The sequence below is a fragment of the Peromyscus leucopus genome, unplaced genomic scaffold, assembly GCF_004664715.2.
Source record: "Peromyscus leucopus breed LL Stock unplaced genomic scaffold, UCI_PerLeu_2.1 scaffold_112, whole genome shotgun sequence".
Taxonomy (NCBI): domain Eukaryota; kingdom Metazoa; phylum Chordata; class Mammalia; order Rodentia; family Cricetidae; genus Peromyscus; species Peromyscus leucopus.
The window spans coordinates 16,176-44,152 of record NW_023504248.1 but is presented as its reverse complement, the minus strand read 5'-3'; the positions used below and the strand labels follow the sequence as shown (position 1 = coordinate 44,152).

At 41.2% G+C, this 27,977-nt stretch overlaps 1 protein-coding gene across 1 annotated transcript; it reads left to right on the top strand.

The window, feature by feature from the left end:
- The first annotated feature begins 182 nt into the window (after positions 1 to 182).
- Positions 183 to 27,726, top strand: LOC114685706 (mammalian ependymin-related protein 1). The gene is given in 7 exon segments (XM_037201686.1): positions 183 to 414; positions 417 to 465; positions 26,126 to 26,271; positions 26,274 to 26,317; positions 26,319 to 26,334; positions 27,429 to 27,445; positions 27,447 to 27,726. Coding segments are annotated over 7 exon segments (675 nt in total). The 5' UTR covers positions 183 to 191; the 3' UTR covers positions 27,627 to 27,726.
- The last annotated feature ends 251 nt before the right edge of the window (positions 27,727 to 27,977 follow it).

The window sequence follows — 27,977 nt, the reverse complement described above, 5'->3', positions numbered from 1 at the left end:
ACCTCCTGGGCGATTCGCGCGGCTTTCCCAGGCCGGCGTCCCGAGCCTCTAAAAGGGAAAAGCGGGAGAGGCCAGCGCGTCGGAGCATCGCGTTCGGGAGCTCACCTTCGCCCAGCGTGGAGAGAACGCGCGGCGCGCCCACGCCCGGCCTCGGCACCCTTTGGCTCGGCTGATCCCGGCGGCGGATCGCAATGCACGCGCATGCTCCCCGCCGGGTGGTCAGGGGGCCTCGGGGCGCTTGGCTGCTGGGTGGCCTCTGGGTTTGGGCTGTGTGCGGCCTGTGCGGCCTGGGGACAGCGGCCCACGGGGACCCAGCAGCCCTGCAGGCGCCCCAGCAGTGGGAGGGACGCCAGGTTCTGTACCAGCAGAGAGGCGGGCACAACAGCCGCGCCCTGCTGTCCTACGATGGGCTCAACAGCGCGTGCGGGTGCTGGACGAGAGGAAGGCGCTGATCCCCTGCAAGAGGTAGGCGGCGCGGAAGGGCATGAAGGCGGCCAGGGGAACGCCAGGTCAAGGTGCTTGGCACCCCAGCTAGACCTCCAGCCGCTCCTGGCCCCTCCCCACCCCCTTCACCCCCAAGAACTTTACAGGGGCTCTTGGGGGCGGCGTGGTCTGCCCAGCAAGGCAGAGGGAGGCAAAGAAAAGACTCTCCAAGGGCAGGATGGAACAGCCAGACGCCCTGAGGCCAAGTTAGCCCAAGTCGTCACTGCTGAGTCAGGCTCTTTGGCACCTGAACCCCCTGCAGCTAGGCGTGTTCTTTTCTAGAAGTCACCTACAAGGGAGACACAAAATATTCTCTAACAATTTTGTTACAATAAAAAAATTAGTGTGTGTGTGTGTGTGTGTGTGTGTGTGTGTGGTGTGGACAACTTACCAAGTCAGGTCTCTACTACCTGTCTGTTCATGTGGCTCATAGGACAACACTGTAAAAGAAGTGGGGAAATGATTTTTAAAAGTCACACACAAACTTATTACCCCAGTATAATATTAACATCTTTGTTTAAACCTTGAAGATTTTTTTTCTTTTGGAAAACTAGTTAAAACTCCACACTAGAGCACGTGTACTGCCACCTTAGAACTCCAGCTAGACACAAGTACTATCACCTGAATCCCCGTCTCTCGTCAGTTTTTTGAGTTGTTCCCTATTTTTAATAACCACACCACTTGCAAAATGGGAGGGCATGGTATCACACACATGCTCACATACACACATGTACACATGCACACAAACACATGGCAGTCAGTGTAGCTTTCCATCTTGTGATGACAGAGGACACACTTTTTCAGGGTGTCGCCTTCTTTCTGGCCCCTTTAGGACCCGGTTTCTAATTTAGGATCACCACCTGTCTCCCTGCCCCTGGCCTCAGCCATCCCAGTGTACTTCATGTGGTCATGCTGGCATCTCTTCATGGCATTTGTGCCACAGGGAGGTATGATGAACGGTCGTGGTGCAAGGCTGCAGTGGGCAGTAACATTGGTGGTAGTGGGAACCATTAGTGTGTAGCACAAAACAAAGGCTGGTAAAAGCCATTTCACCTAGAAGCATTTGCCGCTGAAGTGCTGGGCTTCTTGGCTAAAGTATGGAAAAGGCAGAATCTCCAGACCGTCTACTTAGAGTACAAGAACACGTTACCAAATGCAGAAAGGAGACCCACCTTACTCTTGGATTTACTTTTGAAGACTCAACCAATTGTGGACAGAATATATGTGACATCCTATTATGTGTACTGAGCATATACATACTATTTTATTATCATTGTTCTTTAACACAATTTAAGACTGACTTGTGTAACATTTATTTTATATTCATTATTATAAGCAACCAAGAATATCTGGAAGGGTATTTGTAAGCTGCATGAATTTATTTTTTTTTAATCCTTAGATCAAGGACCAGGAGCATCCATGGATTTTGCTATCCATGGAGACTCTGGATCCAATCCTCCTTGGATACATAGGGACAGCTTTACATCAATGCCAGAAGGCCTGACATATCAGTGTCTTTATGGAAGATTCAGAGCATGTGCAGAGGACTTTCAAAACAATGAATGTTTTTCATTGGGTCTCAAGGGACAATAATCATTGAGTGTGTTATATCACGTACTAGTGCCTGAAACTTGGCATGTTTCATATAATTTTGTTTAGACGTCCCAACATCACAGGGTAGATTTTATGATTTCCATTTCACATAGAGACACTAAGACCTAGGGAGCTTGACAGACTTTCCTTCTATCACACAATCGAGGCTTAAGAAAGCTGCATGGATTCTGACATCTATAATGTACTAGTTCATATTCCTTCATCCACTCTTCATCCAGGAAACTTTTGTTCACGGCAGACACCATGTCCATTATCAATGGAGTGGGTCTTAATTTTAAAGGAGGTAATAGTCTGAGGGTAGAGTCTCATAAATTAATCATCCTTGTGTGGTAAGATGAAGGATTGATTAGCAGAGGTGTGATGAATACAGCTATGATGGCAGGTAACCAGGGCTTCCTGGAGAAGGTGATATCGCAGTTTAATGGTCCCCCAAAACCTAAGTGAATCCACCAGGGTGACACACAGAACTATTTTGTCAGAGGACATATATATATTACACTCCGGGCTTAGAATGTTGTCTTCTGGGAGTTTACAAGCAGGGCCAAGTATATTTTGAGGCTAGCAGCCCAGTCACTCTGAGATGAAGGCATGGGGTGTGGTGAGAGGCCATGCTGAAGGAGTTTGAACAATGGAATGTCATCATTAGGTGGCATAAAGATCACTGGATGAGTGAATGAGATTTCATGCTGAGGAGGTTCACAGACACTAGAGCAACAGTGAGTGAGTGTAGAATCAAAAACTCAAGAGTTTCACAGCGGCTTCAGCTGTGGGGAACACTGGACAGGTGGCTGCATTAGGGAAGTGTTAGAGAGGAGGTGATATCTCAGACATCAGAGGTACCACAGGGCATGAAGGGAAAGGGGGGAGTCAAGCAGGTTGCCACCATTGGCACCTGGAACCAACTGTACTGGTGGCACGGAGCAGGGATTGCTCTCTCCACGCCGAGTGGGGGTGGGACGCTACTCTTTAAGTGCATTTAAGTGCAGTGGTTGTTTGGTGGTGAGTAGACATGATGAATGTGGGCTGGAATGACCAGAGTTCATTGCTGATGCTAAGCAGTGTGACCAGGAGAAGATGAGAGTTCATTCTTACTCAAGGAGTATTTTTTAACTATTTAAGAAATTTGACTATACAGTCAGATAGCCCTAGGCCTGTTCTAGTTTCCGAAGGTGAGATTTTGTAAACTACTGTAGCTTTATGGGACTCAGTTTATTCTGTTACAAAATGGGGATACTTATAGCAACTAATTTATCAGAAGGCTGTGACTATTCTGTGAGGTAAAATATATAAAACCCATAGTACATTGTCTCATTTCATAGCACTGAGAAGGTGTGTAGTGAGTGATCACAGCTGGTTTGCTCGCCACCCACTGTCATCATCTTGGTGAATTTAATTCTCCATATGTTAGAGACCCACTGCCAGCCCCTCTGAACTTATACACTTGATTTAGCAGCACGCACAAGTATCCTCCCTCTGGGAACTGACTCACTACACAGACTCAAATGCTCAACTGTATTTCAATAACTTTTATAGCAGAGATAGACTAGATCATTCTCTCCTTGTATTCAGAACTATGTGAGGAGCCAAATTATGATCAGGAAATGATGAGCTAAGAGTTGGAGCAAATATATGAACAAAAGCCTGGTGATTGTTCTAGGCTCAGTTTTTATGTATAACAGGGAGTTTTTCACCACAAAAAGATGTTTCAACCCAGAGTAATATTTAACAGTTATCAGGTTGTGTGGGCTAGTTTTTTTGTCCACTTGAAACAAGCTGATATCATTTGGGAAGAAGGGAACTCAGCTGGGAAAACTCCCCCACCCGATTGACCTGTGAGGCACCATTTTCTTGACTGATGGTTGATGTGGGAGGGCCCAGCTCCCTGGGGGCAGCACCATGCCTGGGCAGGTGATCTTGGGTGGTGTAATAAGTTGGGTAATAAGAGGAGACCATGGGGAGCAAACTGATAATCAATTTCTTTCATGTCTACTGCCTGAGTTCCTGTTTTCAGGTCCCTTGAGTTCCTACCCTGACTTTGATGATGGACTGTGATATGGAGACATAAGATCAAACAATCCTTTCCTCCCCAGGTTGCTTTTGGTCATGCTGTTTTATAACAGCAAGAGAAACCTTAACTAAATAGAAATTTACACCAGGAGGAGGGTATTGCTGGGTCAGACCTGACCATATGTTTTTTTGTTTGTTGGGGTTTTTTTGGGGGGGAGGGGGAGGAGGATTGTGGTGGCATTTGAACTTTGGCATAGAAGTGCTATCAGATGCTCGGAGCTTAATGAGCTACTGTGGGAACTGAGAACATAATGTGGAGAGCAGTATAGACAATGGAGGCGCCTGGCTTGTGCAGGTTTTAGAGGAAAGCTTGAGAGTCCCTTAAAGACTCTATGGCTGCTGAGTATTTTGAATTAATAACTGAAGTGAAACCTTTGCTTTGCTAATACAATTGATACTGGTCAGCTGAGGCTGAAGAATCAGCTGTGATGAAGAAGAGTCTGGCATCTTTGAGGTAAATTTTCTTGGGAAGTGTTTCCTCGAGTTCTGCACACAGAAGCAGTGGTCCGGAGGGGGCCAAGGTTTTAATCTCATGCTGGCCGCCTAACTTGGTAATGTATAAAGTCTCTCAGGTTTTACTGGTTGTGAAGGCATGAAGAGGTTATGGAGAGCAGTTCATTAAGGGTTGGCACTGTGAAAGGCCAGAAGAGGCCGCTGGTGAAGGATCAGTCCAGTTATAGTAGAAGCTCTAGGATTAAAGGATCAGTCCCAGTTATAGCAGAAGCTCTAGGATTAAAGCTCCAGGATCACGGAGAAAAACTGAGGCTTGCCACCATGCGGCAGGGTCAGAGTCTTTGAAGAATCCTCTTGTGAAGGTGCAGCCCACTTGCAGCAGTATTTTGGAGATGTAAGTACCATGGGCGTGGCTGCCAGCAACAGCAGCAGCTGTTGAGTGGAGGCAGCCTGAAGCTATGAGACAGGCTGTGTGTGCTGCCAATGGCCGAGGTGGAAATATGGAGCCCTTGGAGGAGCCCAGGAAATCACGGAAATCATGTTCACGCAGAACTTTTCATGCTGTTGGACTTTGGTTTTGCTTTAATCTGTTAACTGTGCCCTGTTCTACTTTCTGAAATAAGTCCCCTTCCCCCCTTTTTTAAAGGAGCCCACAGTCAAGAGAATTCGGAATTTTAGAGGCAAGGTATTTTAGAAAGGCTTGGAACTTTGAGTTGTTAAATTTTTTAAAGAGACAACCTTAATTGCATAATTTTTTAAAGCCTATGGGACTTTTAAAAGTTGGAATGGAATATTTTATATTATGATGTTAAGCTTAACGGGACATCTTGGGTCAAGTGAGAAAGGTTGTAGTTGAAGTGGTGTGTTGGTGTGTCAAGTTAACAAAGGTCAGTTGTCGTTTTCTCAACTTGACACAAGCTAAAGCCGTTTGAGAAGAGGGAACCCAGTTAATAAAATGTGCTCCCCACCACCACGAATTGGCCTCTTCGTAAGTCTGTGGGACAGTCTCTCGGTTTAATTATTGATAGGGAGGACTCAGCCACCCCTGGCAGGCAGTCCTGGGGAACAAGAAAGCAGAATGAGCAAGCCATAGGGGAGCGAGCCACTAAGCGGCACTCATTCCATGGCCTCTGCTGCACTTCTTGCTTCCAGGTTCCTGCCCTGAGTTCCTGTCTGACTTCCCTGGATGATGTACTACAAGCTGTAAGCTGAAATAAATCCTTTCTCCTCATGTTGCATTTAGTCATGGTGTTTTATCTCAGCAGCTCGAATTCCAACTTAGATACAGAGGAGGTTGAAGGTGAAACAGTGCATTGATTTTCACAGTTATGATGCCTCCTTGGTTCTCACCGTTGTCCTTCCTGCTGGTCTGGACTCCTCCCACTCTGAACAAACACAAGTTGGCACCATTCAAGCCCGAGTCAGGAAATCTTCTTTCATAACTTTATAACTAATTAGTGGGTTTCAGACATACACTGTACTTGTAAGCCACAGCCCAGTCATGCTGGCCTAGATTTCAGGTCCTCATGGTGTATCCCATTCCTGTCTTTATACCATCATGCATGAGGGGTTCATGGTATGGCTTGTAGAAGGCAGTTGCATTCCATTTCTTCCCAAGTTTTTGGCTGAGTTCTCTCTTGCAGTCCTGTCTCTAAGAACTAAGTCAGGTGCAGAAAAGAATGCTTAGTGCATAAATACATTTTAGATTCATTAAATGTAGATTTGTTGGTACAAACTCAAAATGGTTTCAAATAGCAACATTATGGCCAAGCAACCAGATGTTATTTGAAGAAAATATGGATGGTTGTCTCTTTGTATTTGCTAGTAGGTTGAGACATAAATTTAGAATTGGATCCACTTCTTAAGAGCCTTCTTCTCCATCAGATAGTTACGGAAATCACAGTGATAGTTACCGGGGAATGACTAGGATTTTCCAGGATCTTTGTTCCCTGAGATGATGGAAAAAGATTAAAATACTTTATGAGCTTCAGATAAGACAATCCTGAACCAAGAATGGGAAATATTAGTAATTGATACTATTTTTGTTTTCTGGTTCCAACTTTTTTCTTCTGATTAGTGGATTAAACTCATGGGATTATAGTGGAAGGCTGAAGGAAAAGCAGGCTATTTTTATAATTCAGTCAATATGGTGATCTTTAGGTAGGAGAAGCGAAGTAGATGTGAATGAATCCTGCAGGCATCAATAACATACTGTTGCTTACAAATGGTGGCTTCAGTGTTGGGATTAATGAAGCTACCAATACATGGAGGGCAGAGAGGCATTGAATGAACATGCATAGATATAATATTTTAATAGATGGTTCAGGGATTGATCTAATATGTTCCATCAGAAATTTTTATTTATAAGTGATGAAAAGTATGTCAGTATGTCACAGATGGGTAGCAAATGGATTCTCATGCAAGTTGTTATTGATTCATGGCTGTCTGTCTTAGTTGTTCTTGGAGAACAGAATAGCCTTTATCTCCTGTGTTGTAAAATGACACTAACTGGATGTATTAGAAGTTATGGGGGAATGATGTTAGACAGCCGTGACGTGTGAATCGTTTAATTTCAATATTGGCTAGTTTCTAAGTATTTTTGTTTAGGAGATGTAGGATTGCCAATATCATGAAAGCATATTGGTGCTTCTGTTACGTCAAGTTGACTGCTTCTACCATGTTGTGGAAAACTTGGCACAGATTCTAAAGATTTTCTCCATCCTGTCCTTTTGTGTGAATTTAAGCTTCTTTCTCTCCTCCTTCTTTTCACTTGAGCCTGTCCTCAGGAACAAAAGAAAAAGTGGCCATTCAGTCCTTTGGCACTGAGCTCAGAAGCCTCTTCTCTTCCCTGCGACTCCATCATCGTAAGAATTGAACAGGAGCCGGGCGTGGTGGCGCATGCCTTTAATCCCAGCACTTGGGAGGCAGAGCCAGGAGGATCTCTGTGAGTTCGAGGCCAGCCTGGGCTACCAAGTGAGTCCCAGGAAAGGCGCAAACTACACAGAAAACCCTGTCTCGAAAACCAAAAAAAAAAAAAAAGAAAAAAAAAAAAAAAAAAAAAGAATTGAACAGGATTGCCTATAGGAAAGCTCCTTCAAGATCAATTCTTGTGTGTTTGAGAATGAAGATACTGATTCTTTCCCAAACACATTATCTCACTTTACTTTGAAATTATCTCCTACTTATATTATTGTACAGAAAGGCTTTTCTTTTAATCCCTAAACTATTGGGGAGTTCATTGGCAACCAAATATGCTCATGATCTTGAGACACTCCACTGTGTGTTTCCTACAGGCAAAAATCTTCTCTGTATCTTCAATACAACCATCAGAAAGTCAACACTAGCTCAATTTAACCATCTGAAACCCAGGTAGCTCCAGGTTTTGTTGGTTAACTTTTGTGTACTATTTACAGCAAAATAGTACAGTTTAAGTTTCAGCACAGCATCAAGGGACTGAGTCCCGATCTCTTTCTGTCTAGAATGAGCCCCCAAGGTCTTCCTGAAGCTGGTATATTTAAAGATGACTGTCCTGGTGTTTTGTTCACTGTTCCTATGTTGCCTCATATTTACATTCAAGTTACTCGGCATGGGTGTCTCAAAACTAACACTGTTTATACTGCAAATGTATGATCACTCTAATTGCATAATGTTACCTGTCGCATTGCTTCATCATGAAGTGACACCTTTTTGCTTTATAATTGATAAGTGACTTTATGGGAAGATACTTTTTCATCTTGTTCATTAAAATTCTTCATCAAGCTCTAAACTTACTATTTCTTTCAGTAAGACTCAAAGATCTCATTGTATTCCCTGTTTGTTTTGCTTTCCCAGTTTGCCAGAGGAACCTCTTCCAGTTGGCTTTGATATTCTTTAGAACATTTTGATTCTTTGAGGCACAGTAAGATATTCCACAGTCATCTGTATTTTCCTTGGAATAAACTGTTCTCAAGTAGTCCTGGCTACTGATACTGGAGAAAACACTTGGAAGTCCAAATCTGTAGTCTAGTTGTGCTTGTTGCTCTCAGGTAGCACAGTTACCAGGCTTGCTCAGTGGGAAAAAAAAAAAACCAAGGAGTCTTAACATACTCATACATACATACACATCCCATATATGCACACACATGCACAGGCACACTCTCATGCACTCATCTACAGATATGCGCATATTTAAATCGTTGTCTCTAAATTTACAGTCTTTATCCATGAAGGTATGTCAATGGCCCTTTCCATTTCCAATTCAACACAGCACAGTGCATTCTCCTCTTGGCCCTGTCAAGTTTGTGGTTCCCTTCCCACATAGTGAATGAAGACCTCATCCTCAGATGCATTGAAGACTAATTGTGCAGCTAGGGTGTACCCTCTCCTCAATGAGGCTCAGTCCCCACAGAAGCCTTGCAGAAATCTACTCTTGGACCTCCTCTTCAAAGGTACTAGTCTGTATTATCCAAGCAGAGGAAGAGGAAAGGCAAATTATATTTTCCCTGGATATTTGTTTTTTCTTAAATTTATCAACCTGCAATGATGATTGCAGGCCCACAGAGAGTATCTGTCTTAGGGAGGTAGACTGGCATGAACCCTGTTCAGCATGCATTGGATTTTTATTTTAAGAAGTCATGACTTGACTTTAAGGCTTGGTATGACTTCTCCCTTGGCCTGTTCTCCTCCTCTTTATCTCCAATGGCTACAGATGGTGTTTTGTTTTATTGACTCAGGAAAATGGACTCCTTGTGGCTTCTTGAGTCTCATGGGATAAACCATGTTGATTTCCAATGTTGATGTTTTTTCCTCAAAAAAAAAAAGATACTTTCTTGGAAGAACTGGAGTTTGCTTCAAGAGGGTCTAGAGACCTTGGAGTTCAAGATGGAGAAATAGAAATATGCAGTGAGTAAAAGGAATAGTCAGGCAAAGGAGACTAAATCAGGACTAATTTATGAATGGAAGTCAGAGGTGGTCACTATACTGTTCTGAAAACATCTTTCCAACAACCTTGAGCTGTTCCTCCATAATTCTGGCCATAAAGAAGGTGGTCAAGGCCACATGCCCAAAGATTCAAAATATGCCATCAATTAGCAGTTTATTTTTCCTGAAAAAAATGTGATAGTCTTGTATTTCCTAATTCATTATAAGCTCCTCTTTCCTCCCTTCACAAATTTTTTTCCCCTTCACAAATTTTTATTTTACTCATCTTTAAGGAAAAATGGTCTCTTGAAGAATAATAGTTAAAACCTCATCTCCCCCTTCTCTTTAAAGCGGACCTCACACAAAGTCCAATCTCTGTCCTGCTAGGCTCTCTCAAACCCTTCCAATCAAAACTGTTGTCACACAGCTCCATGGAGAATGCTCTGGGAAGGACCAGGCACTCCCAACTCCTTTCAACTCTTCTTTCATCAGCCCTGATTCTCCTACTTAGCACCCACCCACCTCTTAGATGTGTCTCTTCTACTTGGCTTTCAGCACATTGTGTTCCTAGTGTGACACTATGGCCAGGTTTTATGTGGGTGTTGAGATCCAAACCCAGGTTCTCGTGCTTGCAGGGTGAACGCTTTCCCAACCCAGCCATCTCCCGACTCTGCCTCCTCCTGTGCCTCATTTCGCCTCCTTAGCCTGCTTTGCTCTTCTTGCTGTCTGTACTGTCAGAGATGGAAGGCTGGACATTCCATCCCTTTACTTTTTGTCTAAACTTTCTTGGTGAAGTCATGTAAGCCATGATCTTAAATGTCACCTCCATGAGGGTTGCCCAGGTTTTTTCTGTCCAGAGATCTCCCCCAACATCTCTACTCAAGATCTAGCTACCTAGTTGATGTCTTTCTTTGTAATCTATGTCATTCTGAACTCAACATCTCTAAAATAAATGTTTCCTCTGCATATAATCAAGCTAACCAAAAACAAATCTAAACCAAAGAGACACATATAAACTAAACTTCTCCCTCTATCTTAGGTACAACAGCTCTGGTGGGTCAGCATAAACCCATGCAGTCATCCTTTTCTTCTCTCTTGCCTACTTGCCAAAGGCACATGATATAAATTCAATTGATTATAATTTCAAAAGATACCCCAACTCCGACCACACCTTCTCTACTATCCTAGTCTCAACTATTCCTGTCTCTTACCTGTTTTTTGTAATATCATCCCGTTATATCCATACTTTTTCTCTGGCCTCCTTTGGTCTGTTTTCAAGCATGGTAACCTAAATGATTGTGTTCAGATAAATGATGTGCTGTGCAACACCATCTGCCGTAGATTCAATGCCCCTATTCACAGGTGTCTGTGTGGGATCTACTCCTTGCCCTCCACATCTTATCTCTTTGCTTTCATTGCCAGCCCATGGCCTCAGTGTGTTAATCTGTTTGGAACTTGTATTGGTCATTCCACTTACTTAGAAAGTCCTTTCACTTTAGAATGACTCCACTCTCAATGTTTTACCTCCTTTCTCAGCATCCTCATATACCCACCTCAGTGCTTTACACAGTCAAGGTATTGCCATTACCTAAAATACTGTTTATTATTTTTATTGGTCTCTCATCAGCCTTATCTGAACTGAAGGTCAGGGATTTCTGCATCATTCTGCTATCTCTCCAGAGTCTTAAATTAGAACTGGACTAAAATCACTTGAACCAGTCAGTAAGGAAATGAGTGACAGTGACTCTATGTGCTCATGATAGAAGGATATCTAAACTAGATGAACAGAAAGACAATAATGAAAATTGTCCAAAATTTCTAATGTAGCACATTTACTACTATGCCACCTGAATATCTGAGGAGTTTTTACAACACACACAGGATGCATCCTGTATTGCACAATATGTCACCATTGGCTGCTTTTCAGATGTAGTACATGTACATGCTCACTGAAGCATGACTACTCTGATTCTGTCATCTTGGAGGTTCTGGCTCCTCCTTGTTTCAGAATTCAGCCAGCCATACCCTCACCGAGGCCTTCTGTAATCACCCAGCACAGCCCTCCTCACTAGGCCCTCTCCATCACTTCACATGCATCTTTCCTCAGGCTACTGTTCTGCTCTGTAATTGACTTGTCAGTTAAGTGCCTGGCCTTTGTGATATCTGTCTTTCTCTGAGTGAGACGGTACATGTGTTTAGTCTGATATACTATGGGATCCCCTGTACTAAGAAGTTCTGGACAAAGAGTAAGTTTCAATAAATATGTGTCAAGTACAAATGTGATAATAAATATATACATGATATGCATTGTTTTATGACTTTTGTATTATTGCATTATACAAGTTCATGACAGAAAAAATCTAGACAACAGTGAAAGCAAATAAAATGAGGTTCACTCATTCATAATACTTCAACAGAATTCACAACACTGACACATGTGCTTCCAGTTCTTCTATTCCTGTATTCACATTTTAAAAGTGAAAATGTAGGTAAGGTCTACTTCAGTTTAGAAAGTCTATATTACATATGTTTAATCCCAGCTGCTTTACAAAAAAGTAAAATGAAATATTGCAATTTTTAAATTTAAAAAGTCGTTATTCATGTTTCCTATGCTACAAAATGATAATCAACCGCTAGCTAAAGACAGAACATAATTTACTTAGGTAATCCCTTATCATGGGACCACCACATTTCCTTACCTTCTGTTTTTAACTATTATAATTGACAGTAAAATTTTAACTTTATATTTTCATGCAATGTATATTAAATATTTCAAATTTTATATTGGGAAGTTCCTATATATGAAAACAATAAGAATGGACTTGCACATTTTTAACGTTTTAAAACAATTTATTAAATTGACTTTCAGGAAAGCTGTTACATATAGATATTCCCACCAGCTGCATATGATTGTCCGACTTCCCACAATATATCTATAAAGAGTCTAATTATGTGTACTGATTTGTGATACTATAAACAAGAAATAGATAGAATGGCACACCTAGGGTAATGTCACACTGTTGTGGTGTGAGGCTGTCGAGGGTGAGGAGGGTTATAACTCACCATTGACTCTGGAAGGCTTCTGGTTTAACAAGGACATTGATCATTTCAGTGAATAATTCAGTGATTGATCTTATAAAGAAAAGTATTCTAATCTGTGGACAAAACATGGCCAACTTGGTGATTCATATGACAGATGCCTAACATGGCACCACCTTCACTATCCTGAAGTGAGTTTGGCTGGATAATGATCCATAACTATTCTTAATAATGTACCTGACCTTGCAAATACTTTTAGGGATGGTTGTGATCTGCATGAACTTCAAAGCTCCTGGACCATTCACTTCATATCTTAATGAGATCCTCTTGAATCTCCTAGTATCTCAAGTTTTACTGCCTAGAGTGCCTAAGCAAGATGCTGATGAATTGTGGACTCAGGAGGAGAATGGCAAATTTACCTTCTGAGGAAGAAGTTGGGCTTCACTAGCGCTATCAGAGTCCTGGTGGAAGTGTGGAGTCTATTGTGAGAAGATAGAAGTTCCATTTCAGAAGAAAAACACAGTGGGCCAGGAATGATCTTACAGGCTCACATCCTTAGGAGCAAAGAATTCCGAAGGAAGCACCTACCCTTAGCCTTAACATCCATGGAGATGCCCTGTTGGGTGCTGGACTCTGCTATGCTGTATGTTTTGTGGTCATGGGAGCTCTTCTGTTTCAGATCTTTGCCTCTATCTGTCCATTCTGTCACACACTCTGATTATGGATAGTGATGCTCTTCCCAGCTCCGAGTTGGGCCTGTGGACTCTTGAGGCCCAGAGAATCCATCATTATGAGATTTTAACTCTCCTTAAGGAGTTTAAAAAGGAAGTTTGGCTTGCTTTTCTAATATCACTATGGTTCCTGTTGACCAAGGGAGGTATTTATTTAAGTCCCATTTTGTGTGTTGGAAAGAATTCAAAGTGCTTTGATAGTTTGTCATCTTTCCTCTTTCACCATACTGAATACAGCTTTTGAAAGGTCAACTCCTTCATTGGGCATAACACAGAGGGTTTTTTTGTAGTGTATTTATGCTCTCAGGTCTAAGGAGCCTAGTCATGTTGTCTTCTGTCTGGAAGAGAGGCATGAAACATGTGACTTCCCTGTTGTTCATTGGAATGTCTTCCATGACAGTTTTCCCCTGGATCTGAACTCTGCCTTGATTTATGTTTCAGTCAGCTAAAGAATTTACTATTACTTTTCCCACAGAGAGTGCTGTGGTTGTTCATTTATGTCAGAGATTGTCAATGTCTGAGAGTATTTATTTGTTGCTGGTTGTACACTGGTAGTTATAGGTACATAAATTCAAAGGGTAAAAGCCATCTTTTTGCTAAAAATATTTTTATGGCATATGCAGCTCTAGAAGCAGTCTTATACCAAATTAACTTTAGTTCAGTTTTGTGGTGTGTGTGTATGTGTATGCATGTGCATGAACACACATAGAGGCTAGGTAGAGTCAACATTAGGATTCTTCCTTGATCTCTCACTTTCCTTCCTTCCTTCCTTCCTTCCTTCCTTCCTTCCTTCCTTCCTCCTTCTCTCCCTCCATCCCTTTCCCTTTCTCCCTCCCACCCTTCCTTTTTTTCCTTCCTTTTCCTTCCTTCCTTCCTTCCTTCCTTCTTTATTTTTGAGGCAGTGTCTATCTGCCATTATACCTGGATCTCTCCAATATACCTAGGTTGCCTACCTGGAAAGTTTTATGGATCCTCCTATGTTCTCCAGCATTGGATTAAAAACAAACACTCTGTTGGGCTCAGCTTTTTTGGGCAGGTGCTGGGAATTAAACCCTGGTCCTCATTCTTGCACAGCAAATTTTCACCAACTGAGCTATCTCTCCAGCCCTGAGTTTAGTTTAATGTTTTGCTCTGCCCACATTTGAAGGTATTTTCCCCCTTTATTCTTGAATTTGATTTCTAGGTTATATCTACCACTTTATTGTTGAATTTGATGTCTAGGTTGTATCTACTTCTTTCTTGAATTTCATGTCTAGTTATAACTACCACTATAAAAATTTTAAATCTAATTTCTCTTTCAAATTAAAATTTTGCATTTTTCTGGATTGAACTTAAGGACTTGAGTATGAGAGATAATGAGCTATCCTCCCTGTCTCTCGATGTACTATTTCTAGAGGTTTAATCTTGTTTCCCTCCTGTTCTTTGAATAGTCTCTCTACTTATATTTGATTCTCTTACATGCATTTTTAATTTTATTAATTTGTCTTAATTTCATCCATTTATTCATTTTAAAATTTCTGTTACCTAAATAATACCCTCTAAATCTCCCTCTCCTCCTCTTCCTCCTCCTTCTCACCTTTTCCTTCCTCTTTCTCTTCTCTGGATTGGTTTACACTAACACCACTGCATTTTTATCTTGACTTTTTTTTAAGTGTTTCATTAAATGTTCTCTTAAAGTTTGTGTGATTTTCTACTTCAGTCTGATGGGAAAAGACACTTATCTACTTAAAAGTGCAAGCTGACTGCAAGCCTAGCCTCAAACTCCTTCCTACTCCACCCCATGCCATAACTATAGAAAACACCATGCCTCATGGCAGCGTAGACTTTCAGGACTAATGAGGCCATTCCTCTGAGTGTCTGTAACTAGCTTGAACTATTGCCTCAAGGAAAAAATACTTTGTCTCCCACCAGATGAAAAATATTCATACATGTTGCCAGCATCCATCAAGCTAAAATTTTGGAAGAGAAAGCACTTCAATTTCTTGAGCATTTTTTTTTCTCTTTTGAACTAGCGTCCAAGTACTGAAGGTCTGTCACCTATGATTCTTACATTACACACATAAATTATACTTTGATTTAACTTTACCTCAGACTGCATTCTTAAGTAATCTAATTTTCTTTTTAGTTATATTTATATGTGATTGCAGAGAGTCCACAGTGAATTTTGCAAATGTTTTTCTCTTTTGTATCTCGTAATTACTGTAGGGTGTAACTCACACTTCATGTATGCCAGAATGCAAGTGGCTGTAGCTCAGACTTTCCTCCTGAGAGTCAGAAGATTACTAATCTATTATATTGCATGTTAAACATATCCAAGGTTTGACCAACATCTTCCATAAAAGCCAAAGTCCTTTTGTAATCAAAATATAATATCAATGCACTCCCTTGTTGGTAATTAGTGTGTCTGAGATGGTCACATACTTCTGAGTAGATGAGGAATCACTGCTTCCCTTGTGGAGGCTGGAATAGGGCATAGCATTAGAGGATGAGAATAAGTCTGATAGATGAGCAGACTTTGAGTCTAATCCTGATTCTGGTATTCACTACTAAGTTTTAATCTAAAACACACATTTAAAAAATTTTTTGTTTATTTATTTATTTACTTATTCTTCTCTCATACAATACATCCTGACCACAGCCTACCCTTCTCCAAGTTCCCTTTGACATCCCCCCTCCCCAAGATCCATGGCTCCCCCATTTCCCTTCAGAAATGAACAGACCTCCCATTGACGTCAGCCAAACTTGGCATAACAAGATGCAATAAGACTAGGCACAGACCCTCATATTAAGGCTCAATGAGGCAACCCAGTAGGAGGAAAAAAAATTTCATAAGCAGGCAAAAGAGTCAGAGACACCCCACTCCCATTGGAAGGAGTCCAACAAAAATCCCCAAGCTAAATCACAGCATGTATGCAGAGGACCGTGTAAGGAGTCTTTTTCTGTCCCACCAGCCAGCTCCCAAATAATGACATGGAGACTTATTATTAATTATGAAAGCTTAGCCTATAGCTTAGGCTTGTTCCTAACTAACTCTTGGTTAACTTAAATCAACCCATTTCTGAAAACCCTGTGGTTTTTTACCTTTCATTCTGTATGCCCAACTCCCTTCATGTCTTATTGGCATCTCCTCTGCACCTTGATTGACACCTCCTACTTCCTTTCTCTGTCTGGAAGTCTCACCTATACCTCTTGCCTATCTATTGACCTTTCAGCTCTTTATCAAACCAGTCACAGCAGTATATCTTCACACAGTGTACAAATATCCAACAACAGGACCTAGTTCAGACCCATGCAGGCTTCATGGTTGCCACTTTAGTCTCTATGAGCCCCTATGAGCCCTGCTTAGTTGATTATGTGGGACATGTTCTTCTGGTGTCCTCAAAACCTCTGGCTTCTACAATTCATCCTTTCCATCTTTGTAGGGCACCTTGTGTGCTGCTGCTAATGTTTGGCTGTGGGTCCAGAGAAGTTAGAAAGAGGAGAGATTTAGGTTGGATGCAAATATTTTTCTATTTTTTTTTTATTTATTTATTTTTATTTTTTTTGGTTTTTCGAGACAGGGTTTCTCTTGTGTAGCTTTGCGCCTTTTCCTGGAACCCACTTGGTAGCCCAGGCTGGCCTCGAACTCACAGAGATCCGCCTGGCTCTGCCTCCCGAGTGCTGGGATTAAAGGCGTGCGCCACCACCGCCCGGCGGATGCAAATATTTTTCATGGAAGGGGAAATAGAATAGATTTTGTGGATAGACTGGGTACAGAGGGCATGAGAACAGGAGATAGCAGGTCGGGGATGGAGGGATGGAGGGAAATAGTACAGGGAGAAACAAATGAAATGGGTGGGCATTTAGGGAGCAGTATGGAAATCTAGTGCAGTGGAAACATCTTGGAACCTATGAGGTTGACCCTGGTGAGGACTTCTAGTAACAGAGAATAAAGAGCCTGAACCAAACCTTCTTCTGTAACCAGGCTAGACTTCCAGTAATGGGACTAGAACACCAACCCAGCAACAAAATCTATGACCCACAACCTACCCTGTCTGCGAGATGTGCTGCTGGCTCAGAGCTTGTGGAAGTACTCAACTGTCTCACCTTGGCCTATACCACAAGAAGTAGATCATGCCTAATACTGTCTAGATGGCCAGGATCTGGAAGCTGGATGGCTCAGAGGCCTAGGGAAGAACCAAACACAACTGACAAAATAAAAAGTCAGTGAAATCATTCCTAATGATATTCTGCCATACTCATAAGATCAGGGTCTAGTCAATCATTATCAGAGAGGCTTCCTCCAGCAGCTGATGGGAGCAGCTACAGAAAGACACATATTTTCATATGTTTTTGAAGATAAAAATGCTAGTGACAGTCAGTCAGCTGAATTTGCCAATCTGTAGGCTCCACTTCAGGCCTTTCATCTTTCTCCTGAGTACCCCAAATGAAGCAGAAAATAATTTCCTTTTTATATATTCAAGCAGTAGCTAGTTAGGTTAACTCACTCTCAGGCTAGACTTCAATATTTTAGATACTAAGATTACCAAGTGCTTGGGCCTTGCTTACTCTGCAAGGGAATATTTCTCATGTGACTTTCATAAGGGTCCATATACAGTATTTGTGATGCAGGGATTTAACTACCCCAATAGTGATGATAAGCAGGTGTCAGAAAAAGCTGACACCAGGAGAGATTTGCAGTTCAGAACCCTTGAGATATACTTATGATACATGTTCCTAAGTTTCATGCAAAAACTTCTTCAAAACCTAAGCTTTCCTGTCTATTGCTATGCCCTTTCCAGAATGTTGTCTCAGAGTTGCCAGCTGGCACATTGATTTACAAGCACCAGCTCTCCTGAGAGAAATAGCCAGTATTCCTTTCTCTGTACACTTTCCCTAAGGGCTGCAAGCCAGAATCCAAAAGGCATCTAAGAATAAGTTATATATGATTCCCTCAGCTTCCAGTTTGAGAGAAGATGAGGGGAAGGAGAAGAAATGCCTATTGTAGTTCTTATGAAGGTATTTGCCGAAGCAGTCAGGAATGGTTTTTCCATCTCTCCATTTCACCTACACCAATTAACCCCCCCCTTTTGCCACATTGTAAGTTATTTTACCTGTACAGGTTAGATAATGATTTCTTCATTGGATATTAGCTGGTGATAGTATACACAAATCTGACAATATTTTCCATCAGAGCAATGATGGCTCACATTTATACAACCATTTAATACCCATTGTTTCCAATATCTTCATAAAAGCACCCTGAAATTCAAATTTTTGGAACACTCAGATATTAGAAATGAGGAGACTAAAACAGACTAGCCAGGGCTAGCAAATGGTGTGTCTTTGTTCAAAAGCTTTACACCAAAATAAAACATTAGCAAGTTTTCTCCTCCTCATAATAGGTAACCTTCTAACACACACTTGGGTGCAGAGACATGTGTAAGCCTCCACATCCAGGTCAAAACTCTAATACCTATTTGGGGGAAGCAATATATATCCCATAAAAAGAGATATTTCTATGATCCAGCAATCCTCTACATTTCCATTAGAGGTATTTAATACAAGAAGATAAAACAAACTAATAGCCCCCAAAGTGTAGTTAACATCATTGATATAAACAGAACTATGGGAATCATTCAAATAACAGTGAATTGAGAACCAGCTCATGTCATATATATATATATATATGATAAATGGGAATCTGTTAAAAGCATTGTGATTTCCATTATGAGTATTGTATCACTGTTGATAAAAAATTCCTAACTAGCAAATAGAGTCCAATAATACATAAAAAAAATAAAGCATAATCAAGAGACATTTATCAGAGGGATGCAAAAATAGTTTCTTTTTGGAAATTTCAACACATTTAATACAAGATGCACATAAGAATATTCTTAGACTGATGGAAAGGAAACATGATTGATAGGAAGTATTTTGTAGGAAATAATGGCACTTTCTTACTATGATAAATAAAACTCATGCATTTTAGTATTGGGGCTGTAGTCTTTCTCCCACTCAGCTAAGGACAAGGAAGGACACCCATCACTTCTACTCTATTTAATGATGTTGGTTTTATAGCCAGTATAACCAGAGAAAAATGCTTAGAGGATGAAAGTTAGGAAAGAAAAATGAAGAGACATACTTTTCAGGAAAATGGATGCAGTCAGCTTTGAAAATAAAAATCAAAACTGAATTTAAGCAATAAGAGAATTCAGTAATATGGCTGAATATAAACTCAACAATAAAAACTTGTAATCTTAGTAGGGCAGTGGTTGCATATGTTTTTAATCTCTCACACTCAGGAGGCAAAGGCAGGTGAATCTCTGTGAGTTCGAGGCCAGTCTGGTCTACAAACAAGTTTTAGGACAGCCAGAGCTGTTACACAGAGAAACCCTGTATGGAAAAACCAACAAGCCTGTAATTTCATATCTTCATATATATATATATATATATATATATATATATATATATATATATATATATATAGTCTGCTATAAACTAACAGGCAAGGCAAGGAAGGAAGGTTCATTTATTCTAGAAAGAGAAGATAAAAAGGAATTAAAAGAAATGTGAGAAAGTGAGAAACTTGTTAGGAAAAAAATTTTTTAGTATTACTAAATCATAAAAATCAAAAGTGGGAATGCATATTTGGAAGGATAGAGTGACTTTACGCGGTAAGGATATTATTCTTTTAACAACAAGCTATACATTTAACTCAAGCAAGATAAACATGCCAGAAGCTTAGGGTTAGTTGATATTAGTTAAACAGTTAATTCTCAACTTCATTTGGAAAAGCGTTAGAGCCCGAATATCCAGTAAAACTCTGACAAAGAAGAAAACAGTAGCCGATACCTACTGTGAGTTTTCTAAATAAACCACTGTGGTTCTGGTGAACAGACATGCAATCCAGCGGAGAGAAGAGTCTGAATGGATCCAGGTACAGTTGGAGACTGAGTACATGCTGGTCAATCTCACATCACCAAAGAAAGATGGTTGTTCAACAGTGCTTTTGGAGCAACTGCAATATAATAAAATTAGTTCTTAGCTATTTATACCGTGCATAAAAAAACTGCAATTTGGTCTGAAGTGAAAACAGCCCGGAGTCATCCCTTTTATAAACATGAGGTCAGGGATAGTTTTTTAGGGGTGAAAAAATTCAGAAGCAATAAAAGAAATTTTACTTGAATTGCAAAATTCTTTCATTGTAAAACTATAGCCAAGAATATCTGTAACTTAGACATAAAGGCAAATAAATAAAACAGACAAACGGAAAACTGGAGATTAAAATGTCCCCAAACTTGATATTAGATAGTTGTTTTTCACAAGAAAATAAAGCGAGATGTATGCTTTGGCAGGTGAAAGTCTTTCAACTGCTCTCTGCATGAATAAAACCAACCCACTCATCAGAAGGGCAGAGTCTGGGAAGGTGAGGAGCCTGCTTCTGTAGTGATGCTTGATCTGGGTATGAGCTCCTAGAATATGCACTGTGTAAGTTTTCTCAAGCATTACACTTTAGGTTTCTGTCATCTTTTGTAAGGACATTGTACTTTTTTTTTTAAGTCTAAAACATAGCTTTGGGATTCTGATTCCCTAACCGACTTATCAGATAGGCACAAATACAAGTCTGCCAGCATCCTCTGCTGCAAGACTGTAAAGAAAGCAGACACTCATGTGTTGTTGCTGAAAGTACAGAACAGCACAGTCTACAGGAGAGAATCTGTTTAAAACAACCACAGATGGTCTTACCTGCTGACCCGGGTGTTCTCTTTCAGATGGCATTGCATCCCCTAAACAGCAGAGAACAAGTTATTTGTTGTGGTGCTTTTGTCCATGTAAGAATGGGAATGAACCAGAAAAATAAGATGGAAGCTGATGGAAAGTGTTATCAGTAAGGGGTGAGGAGAAGGGGAAGACTGGAGTAGGAGAGAGATTTCCCAGCATGCTTCTCTAGAGCATTTTTGAGTTTCAAAACATGACATTTTATCAAGTTTAAATAATAAAATTAAACCAATGGAGATGATTATTGGTTTAACGATTAAGGCGACTCATGTAGTTAAAAGGAAGGTTTATTTTGTGGGTTAACTTACAAGTGAAGGGATATAAGGGTCTGGGAAAGGTGAAGCGCAGCCAGCGGTGCTCTCTGGAGAACTCTGCTTGGTTTCCCTCCAGAGTCAGGATCCAGGAACCAAGAGAGCCTGCCCATCGAGTCTCGGCGTCTTCAGGGGTCCTCTCTTGGCTCTGCCTTGTAGGTGTGACAGTTACTGAGCCTCGTGGGGTGGCACTTCCAGGTCAAAGCTTGGACCGGGCAACCCACACAGAAGAGTGTAGAGTTCCTAAATTTAGGACAAAGGAAACTAATGATTATTAATCTGAAGCATAACCACACAGGAAGTCAGCTTATTCCATGTGCACAATTTAGAACAGTTTTGAATTTCAAGCCCCCCCAAAAAACTCCAGTCTAAGGATAAAATTCCTGTGATGAAATTTCAACTTTATCCCACATTTTCATTTTTATTATAGTTTTGTTAATAATTTTCAAAACATGATTTTTTAATTAAAGATAGATAAATGTAAAAGTATAATGAAATCTACAATTTTAAATTTCAACTAGAATGAGCAATACAATTTATGATTTTATAAATGTAAGAAGCCCTAACACCTGAAAGGCCACCCAGCAATGGCATCTATTGGCCACACTGATTTCTGGATTGCTTCCACATCAAGTCTGACCAGGAGAGCCCACAGTGAGCCTGGGATCCCTGCTACCTCAGAAAGTCATCAAAGTCGATGGGGTCAGTGTGAACAGGCACTGGCTGGAAGGAATTCTTATCTTATCGACTAAGCAGGAGACAGTCCATATACACTTAGTATACGGGGCCTTGAGAGCAGTGCTGTCCTGCACAGATCAGACAGCACAGGCAGGTGTCATTTATTCTGCCGTTAGTCTTATTATACCAGCCCCTAATAAAGAGCTGATTTGGGAGACGATTTTATCTAAAATTGCTGGTGAAGGCTACCCAGATATTACAGCAGATAAAGGTATTTGCCACCAGGCCTCATCACTTGCTTTTTTACACTTGAACCTAAAAAGGTGAAGGAGAGAATCAATTCCAGCAAGTTGTCCTCTGAGTTCTGTAGGAATATGGACTTCTACTTACAAATTAACTCTCTCTCTCTCTTCTCTCTCTCTCTCTCTCTCTTCTCTCTCTCTCTCTTTCACACACACACAACACAACACACACATACACACACACAACAAGCTGCATGTGAGCGATAAATAAGACAAATACATCTATAAATTTTATAGCACCCAATGGGCAATTAAGTCTAAAACCATCACTGGATAAGGATATTCCTAGCATCTCAAAAGTATCATCCAACATTGATGGCTAATTGATCATGCAGACATCTGTGTGTTATCATGTATCTTGGTGATCAAAGTTAACAAAGTAACAATGAGCAACTGGATCACTTCTTTTCTGACATGATAACACTGGATGTATACACCTCACACTGATGTGTTCTTCCAAACGTCTTGAATCAAAGTCTCATCAAGCCTTAGATTACAATATCATTTGTGGGGTGACAGAAACTAGAGGCACAAGTTCAATAACACCCCAGGAAGTTTTTCAAGAAATTCAGAAAAGAAATGCAATAAAGGGACTGTATACTCCAAGGGTGTTCAGTGTGGATGTCCATGAAGAACCATTTGTCACGAGTCTATAGAAATAGTCATTGTTCTATGCTGTGGGATGGTCTGTATGTCAAATTGCCCTGATTGGTCAATAAATAAAACACCGATTGGCCAGTGACCAGGCAGGAAGTAGGTGGGACAAGGAGAGAGGAGAATTCTGGGAAGTGGAAGGCTGAGGAGGAGAGACAACTGCCAGCTGCCGCCATGACCAGCAGCATGTGAAGACGCCGGTAAGCACCAGACACGTGGCAAGTATAGATTATGGAAATGGATTAATTTAAGCTATAAGAACAGTTAGCAAGAAGCCTGCCACGGCCATACAGTTTAAGCAATAGAAGTCTCTGTGTTTACTTGGTGGGTCTAGCGGCTGTGGGACTGGCAGGTGACAGAGATTTGTCCTGACTGTGCAAAGCAGGAAAACTCTAGCTACAGTTCTAAACTATGAATTGCTGTGCTACATGCTCCTACCATAATGTCCTGCTTCAGCTCAGCTACCAGAGCAGCAGGGCCTCTAGCCCCACTGAAATATCTGGAGCTGTGAGCCAGAGTGACCTTTCTTTCTCACAAGGTGTTGACTCAGACCTTCGCCATACGACCTAAAGCTGACTAAATATAGTTCCTGTTTTGTACTCTACATGGAACCTCCGTTTTCCTCGGACTTTGTTAGAAATGGGCACTGGTCATGGACAGCACAAATCACAAGTCAAAAAACGAAGCTTTGTAAGAATAAAGGAAGGTGATCATAACCCTCCAGGGGAGTTTCAGAATCCCTCAGAAAACAAGGCACCTCTTGGGACCCCAGGCTGCCTGCTCCATCATTCTTCTTGCTGCGTTATTCTTTCAGTCTTTCTTGTCTCACATGGTGGAAGTCACCTCCACAGCTTAGGAGTTCACGTGACAGATCAGTTACACAGAGACGCTGACCAGTAGGCATCCGGTCCCCATTCTACACTTCCAGAGCAGTCTGGATATGGCATACTAGGTACATGTTCTCATGTTGGCCAGTAAGCCTGGTGAGGGTGCATGGTCTCTATGGGAAATATGGATATAACAGTGGATTTGGGGTTGTTGGCAGAGGTCTTAAGAAGGCATCCCCATACACATGGATATAAGACCATCAGGAGACAGCTACCGCTGTTTGAACACTACAGACATGGGAAAAGCATGGAATGATTGCTAACATCTGGGGAGAAGCTGTATATCTCTGAGGGTGCACAGCAGAATGTTTCTTGGGTGGCCAACTTGTCATTAAAAGCACCATAGATTGGGATTTGCTTATAGGCAGAGGTTCTTATATTTAGTCATGGACTGTACTCTCAAATTTGTTGTTGGCATTTCTAAATTTAGTCAATGAATGTTTAGGCTCTACTGTGTTGGAGGCTTAACTGATTGAAAATAATACTGGCGTTCCAACCCCACACTTCAAAAAGCTAAGCATTCTGTGTGGACCCTACATGCATATCATAAGAGATTAGCTCCATTTAAAACAATGTTTATGTGTATGGTGTGTGGTAAATGTGTGGTGTATGTATTTGTTAGTGTAAGTATGTGTATGTGTGCATGTGTGCATGTGTGCATGTGGGTGGGTATGTTCATACATGTAGAGGCCAGAGGTAGACTCTGGGTGCCTTTCTTTAGCCATTTTCACATAGTTCTGAGACCAGGTCTGTCACTGAACTTGAAACTTACTGACTGGCTGGCCAGTGAGCTTCAGAGAGCTACCTCTCTTGTCTGCATCACCGAGTGCTGGAGTTTCAGGAATCCATTATCATGCCCATTTTTATTTGTATGCTGGGGATCCAAACCCCAGTCCTCATGCTCATATAACAAACACTTTGACCACGGAACCATCTCTCTAGCTCACCATTATCTCCCTTTAAACAGTATCTTATAAATGCGTATTTTCTTTTCACATTGACTCCTACCTTTAAATGCATGTAATCTTTTCATTCATTGTTTGTTTTACCATTGTAAGCTGGCTCATAGCTTTTCTGGGATGCATGTGGCCCTGAATCAGCAGGATATATGTAAATATATAAAATGAAGTCATGATGATATTTCTAAACCAGTCCATAAAAACTCAAAGTGTAATACTAATAATAGTGACACTGTTTGACAAAATAGATATCATTATTGATAGTGCTTTATTGTGTAGAAAAGAATTTTATCTAAAGACTTTGAATAGAGAACGTGTGTCCTCCATGAGCATGTTTTGCAGAGCCTCAGGCTCATTCAGCAGACATCATTGGTTGACTGTCCGTTTTCCTTGTGGTGCTGGTATTTAACCCATGCCAGGTGGGTGTGCTGCCACTTAGTTCTACTCCCAGCCCATAGCTGGCAGTCTCTTTTCACTTTTGAAAAGCATTCTCTAAGGTTGTGGCTTCACTTCCCATTCTGCTCAAGCAGCACCAGTGGCCTGAGTTTTGAACTGACCGTGGTCCAGAGGCTTTATGAAGCACCAAGCTTGCTTAGCTTTAAGAGGTTCAATACAGTGTCCCGAGAGACTTCTGGCTCAGACATAGATGTTAGACTCAGGATACCTTCCTTTCACCATGCACCTCCAGCGCATGACATCAGTAGAGGAGATTGTAAATCCATGTTGGCAAGCTTGCTTTATGAGTCGTTTACTCTGGAGGTTCCTCGCCTTTTGTCCTTGCTGCCCCAGGTTCCTCAGGCTACATAGAGTCCTTCTGTCAACAGAGCAAGTCACTCAAGAGAAGGTTATCCAGGTGGTGGGGTGCAGGTACTCTGTCTCCATGCCTGCAGTGAGTTCTGTCTTTAGGGTTTTCTGTAATTCCTCGATCTAATGCTACAGGATCCCAGCCAAAGGGAAGTCTTCCTTTGTCCCTCTGAACAAACCTTAGGCCAGCTTGAAACCCACGTGTCCTCCTCATGTCAGTAGCCTAAGCCTGGGGTCTAGCATTTAGTTGTTCAGTGATAAGAATTCACCTCACGAACAGTCAAGTTTAATTCTAAATTTTATTTTTTTCCATGCTTGGGTTATTTGGTGTGAATAAAGTCTATTGTAAAGAACAAATGATTTGCAACCATTTTAAAGTAATTTATGTGATAACTTATATCAAAGTCATTTGGGCTCTATGCTGATGAAAGACATGATTTTAATATAAAAGCTCTTAACTATTTTTTTTAATCCACATTTCAGATTATTTGAATACATTTTGCTCTATAAGGATGGAGTGATGTTTCAGATTGAACAAGCCACCAAACAGTGTGCAAAGATCTCCTTGACAGAACCCTGGGACCCTCTCGACATTCCCCAGAATTCTACCTTTGAAGATCAGTACTCCATTGGGGGCCTCAGGAGCAGATCACTGTCCAGGAGTGGTCCGACAGGAAAGACAGCCAGATCCTGTAAGGATGGAAAGGATTCATGCATTGCATCTCAGGGTGTATGCTGGGGAACATTGTCTTTAAGCCCCTTAAGGAAGAGAGTTGTTAGGGAAACTTACATGCTTAGATGAGTCTTAAAGCCCATGTAAGTCCCCTTGTGTATTTTGCAGCTACGTGTAACTGCTTCCTTAGTGGGTCTGGAAACACCTCCATCTCCTAGTGTCACTTGCATGTCTCTGTTACTTTGGATCTTATGGACTCACCCTTTACTGTAGACTGTTTATGATCTCCATGAGGACTGTGACCTGAAAGGAATTCTTTCCAAAAATCCTCATGAATTAGGTGCCAACATTTCCTTCTACCATTACTTTCTAACATGGCAGTGTCCAGATCTGCTGTTATTCTAAACGCAAACAGGCCTGCTTTGATATAAAACTATTCCTTTTTAATTCTGAGCTTGTTTTGCAAACATAAAGAGTAGACATTAAGTCTGTGAGAAACTGTATGGGATTTAACCAAAACATTAAGCATAAAATTGTCATATGGTCCAGACATACAATGCTGAATATATACTCAAAAAGAATGATTACAGAGACTCAGTTATTTGTACACCTCTGTTTTATAGTGGCTTCATTCCTGCCATCAAACTGTTGAAAACAACCCAGATACCAATCAGCAGATAAATGGATAAACAAAATGTGATGTATCCCTACAGTAGAGTAATTTTCATCCTTTGAAAGGAAGGGATCTGAATTCTGGCATCGGTAGTAAAATAAATAAAATCTTGAGGCCATTATGTTAAGGGAAAATAAGCCAGTCACAAATGATAAATATCGTGTTGTATGAAGTACCAAATCTATCTATCAGACAGTCAGGAGCATGTTGGATGCAAGGCATTGGAGAAGAGAAGATGGGAAACCATTGAACAAGTAAAGAATTTTTAGTTTGGGAAAGCTGCAAAGTGGTGATAATTGTAAAACAATGTGAATGCCTCCAAAATGCATCCTTACAAAGTTTAAATGGTGCATTTATGCTGGTTATATTTTACCACAAAAAAAATGCACAGGGATTTTGCCTATCTTCTCTCTGAAAAGGTCAACTTTTTTCCTCTTTAGATGAAACCTGGATCGGTTGTTTATACAGCCAAGGATTGTTATCCAGTCCAGGAGACCTTCATCAGGAATTACACCGTGGTCCTGTCCACACGGTTTTTTGATGTGCAGCTAGGCATTAAGGACCCCTCTGTGTTCACCCCACCAAGTACATGCCAGACAGCACAGCCAGAGAAGATGAGTGAAGACTGCTCCTGGTGAACTTGCCAGGACAGAAGCGACCATCTCGGTTCTTAGCGACCCTGTCTGGAAATGGATGCAGCTCTTCAATGGAAATAAAAGTAATTTTAGGAGGATAAACCCTGATTGGGTTTTCTTATACATCTGACTCTGGCTGCTCAGCTCCGTTTTGAATGGAGAACTCATGGCAGTCTCAACTGGCTGGTAGGGACACTTTGCACACTTCTAATGTCTGTTTGGGCCGTCTATCTGTGTGCAGGTGTGTAGTCCATGCAGTAGAGTAGGAAGGGGTGAGGGTGGGTACAAAGAGTTTGCCTCTGCAGGGATGGCATTTTACTATTGTCATTAAGAACTAAGGTGATGATAAAATGT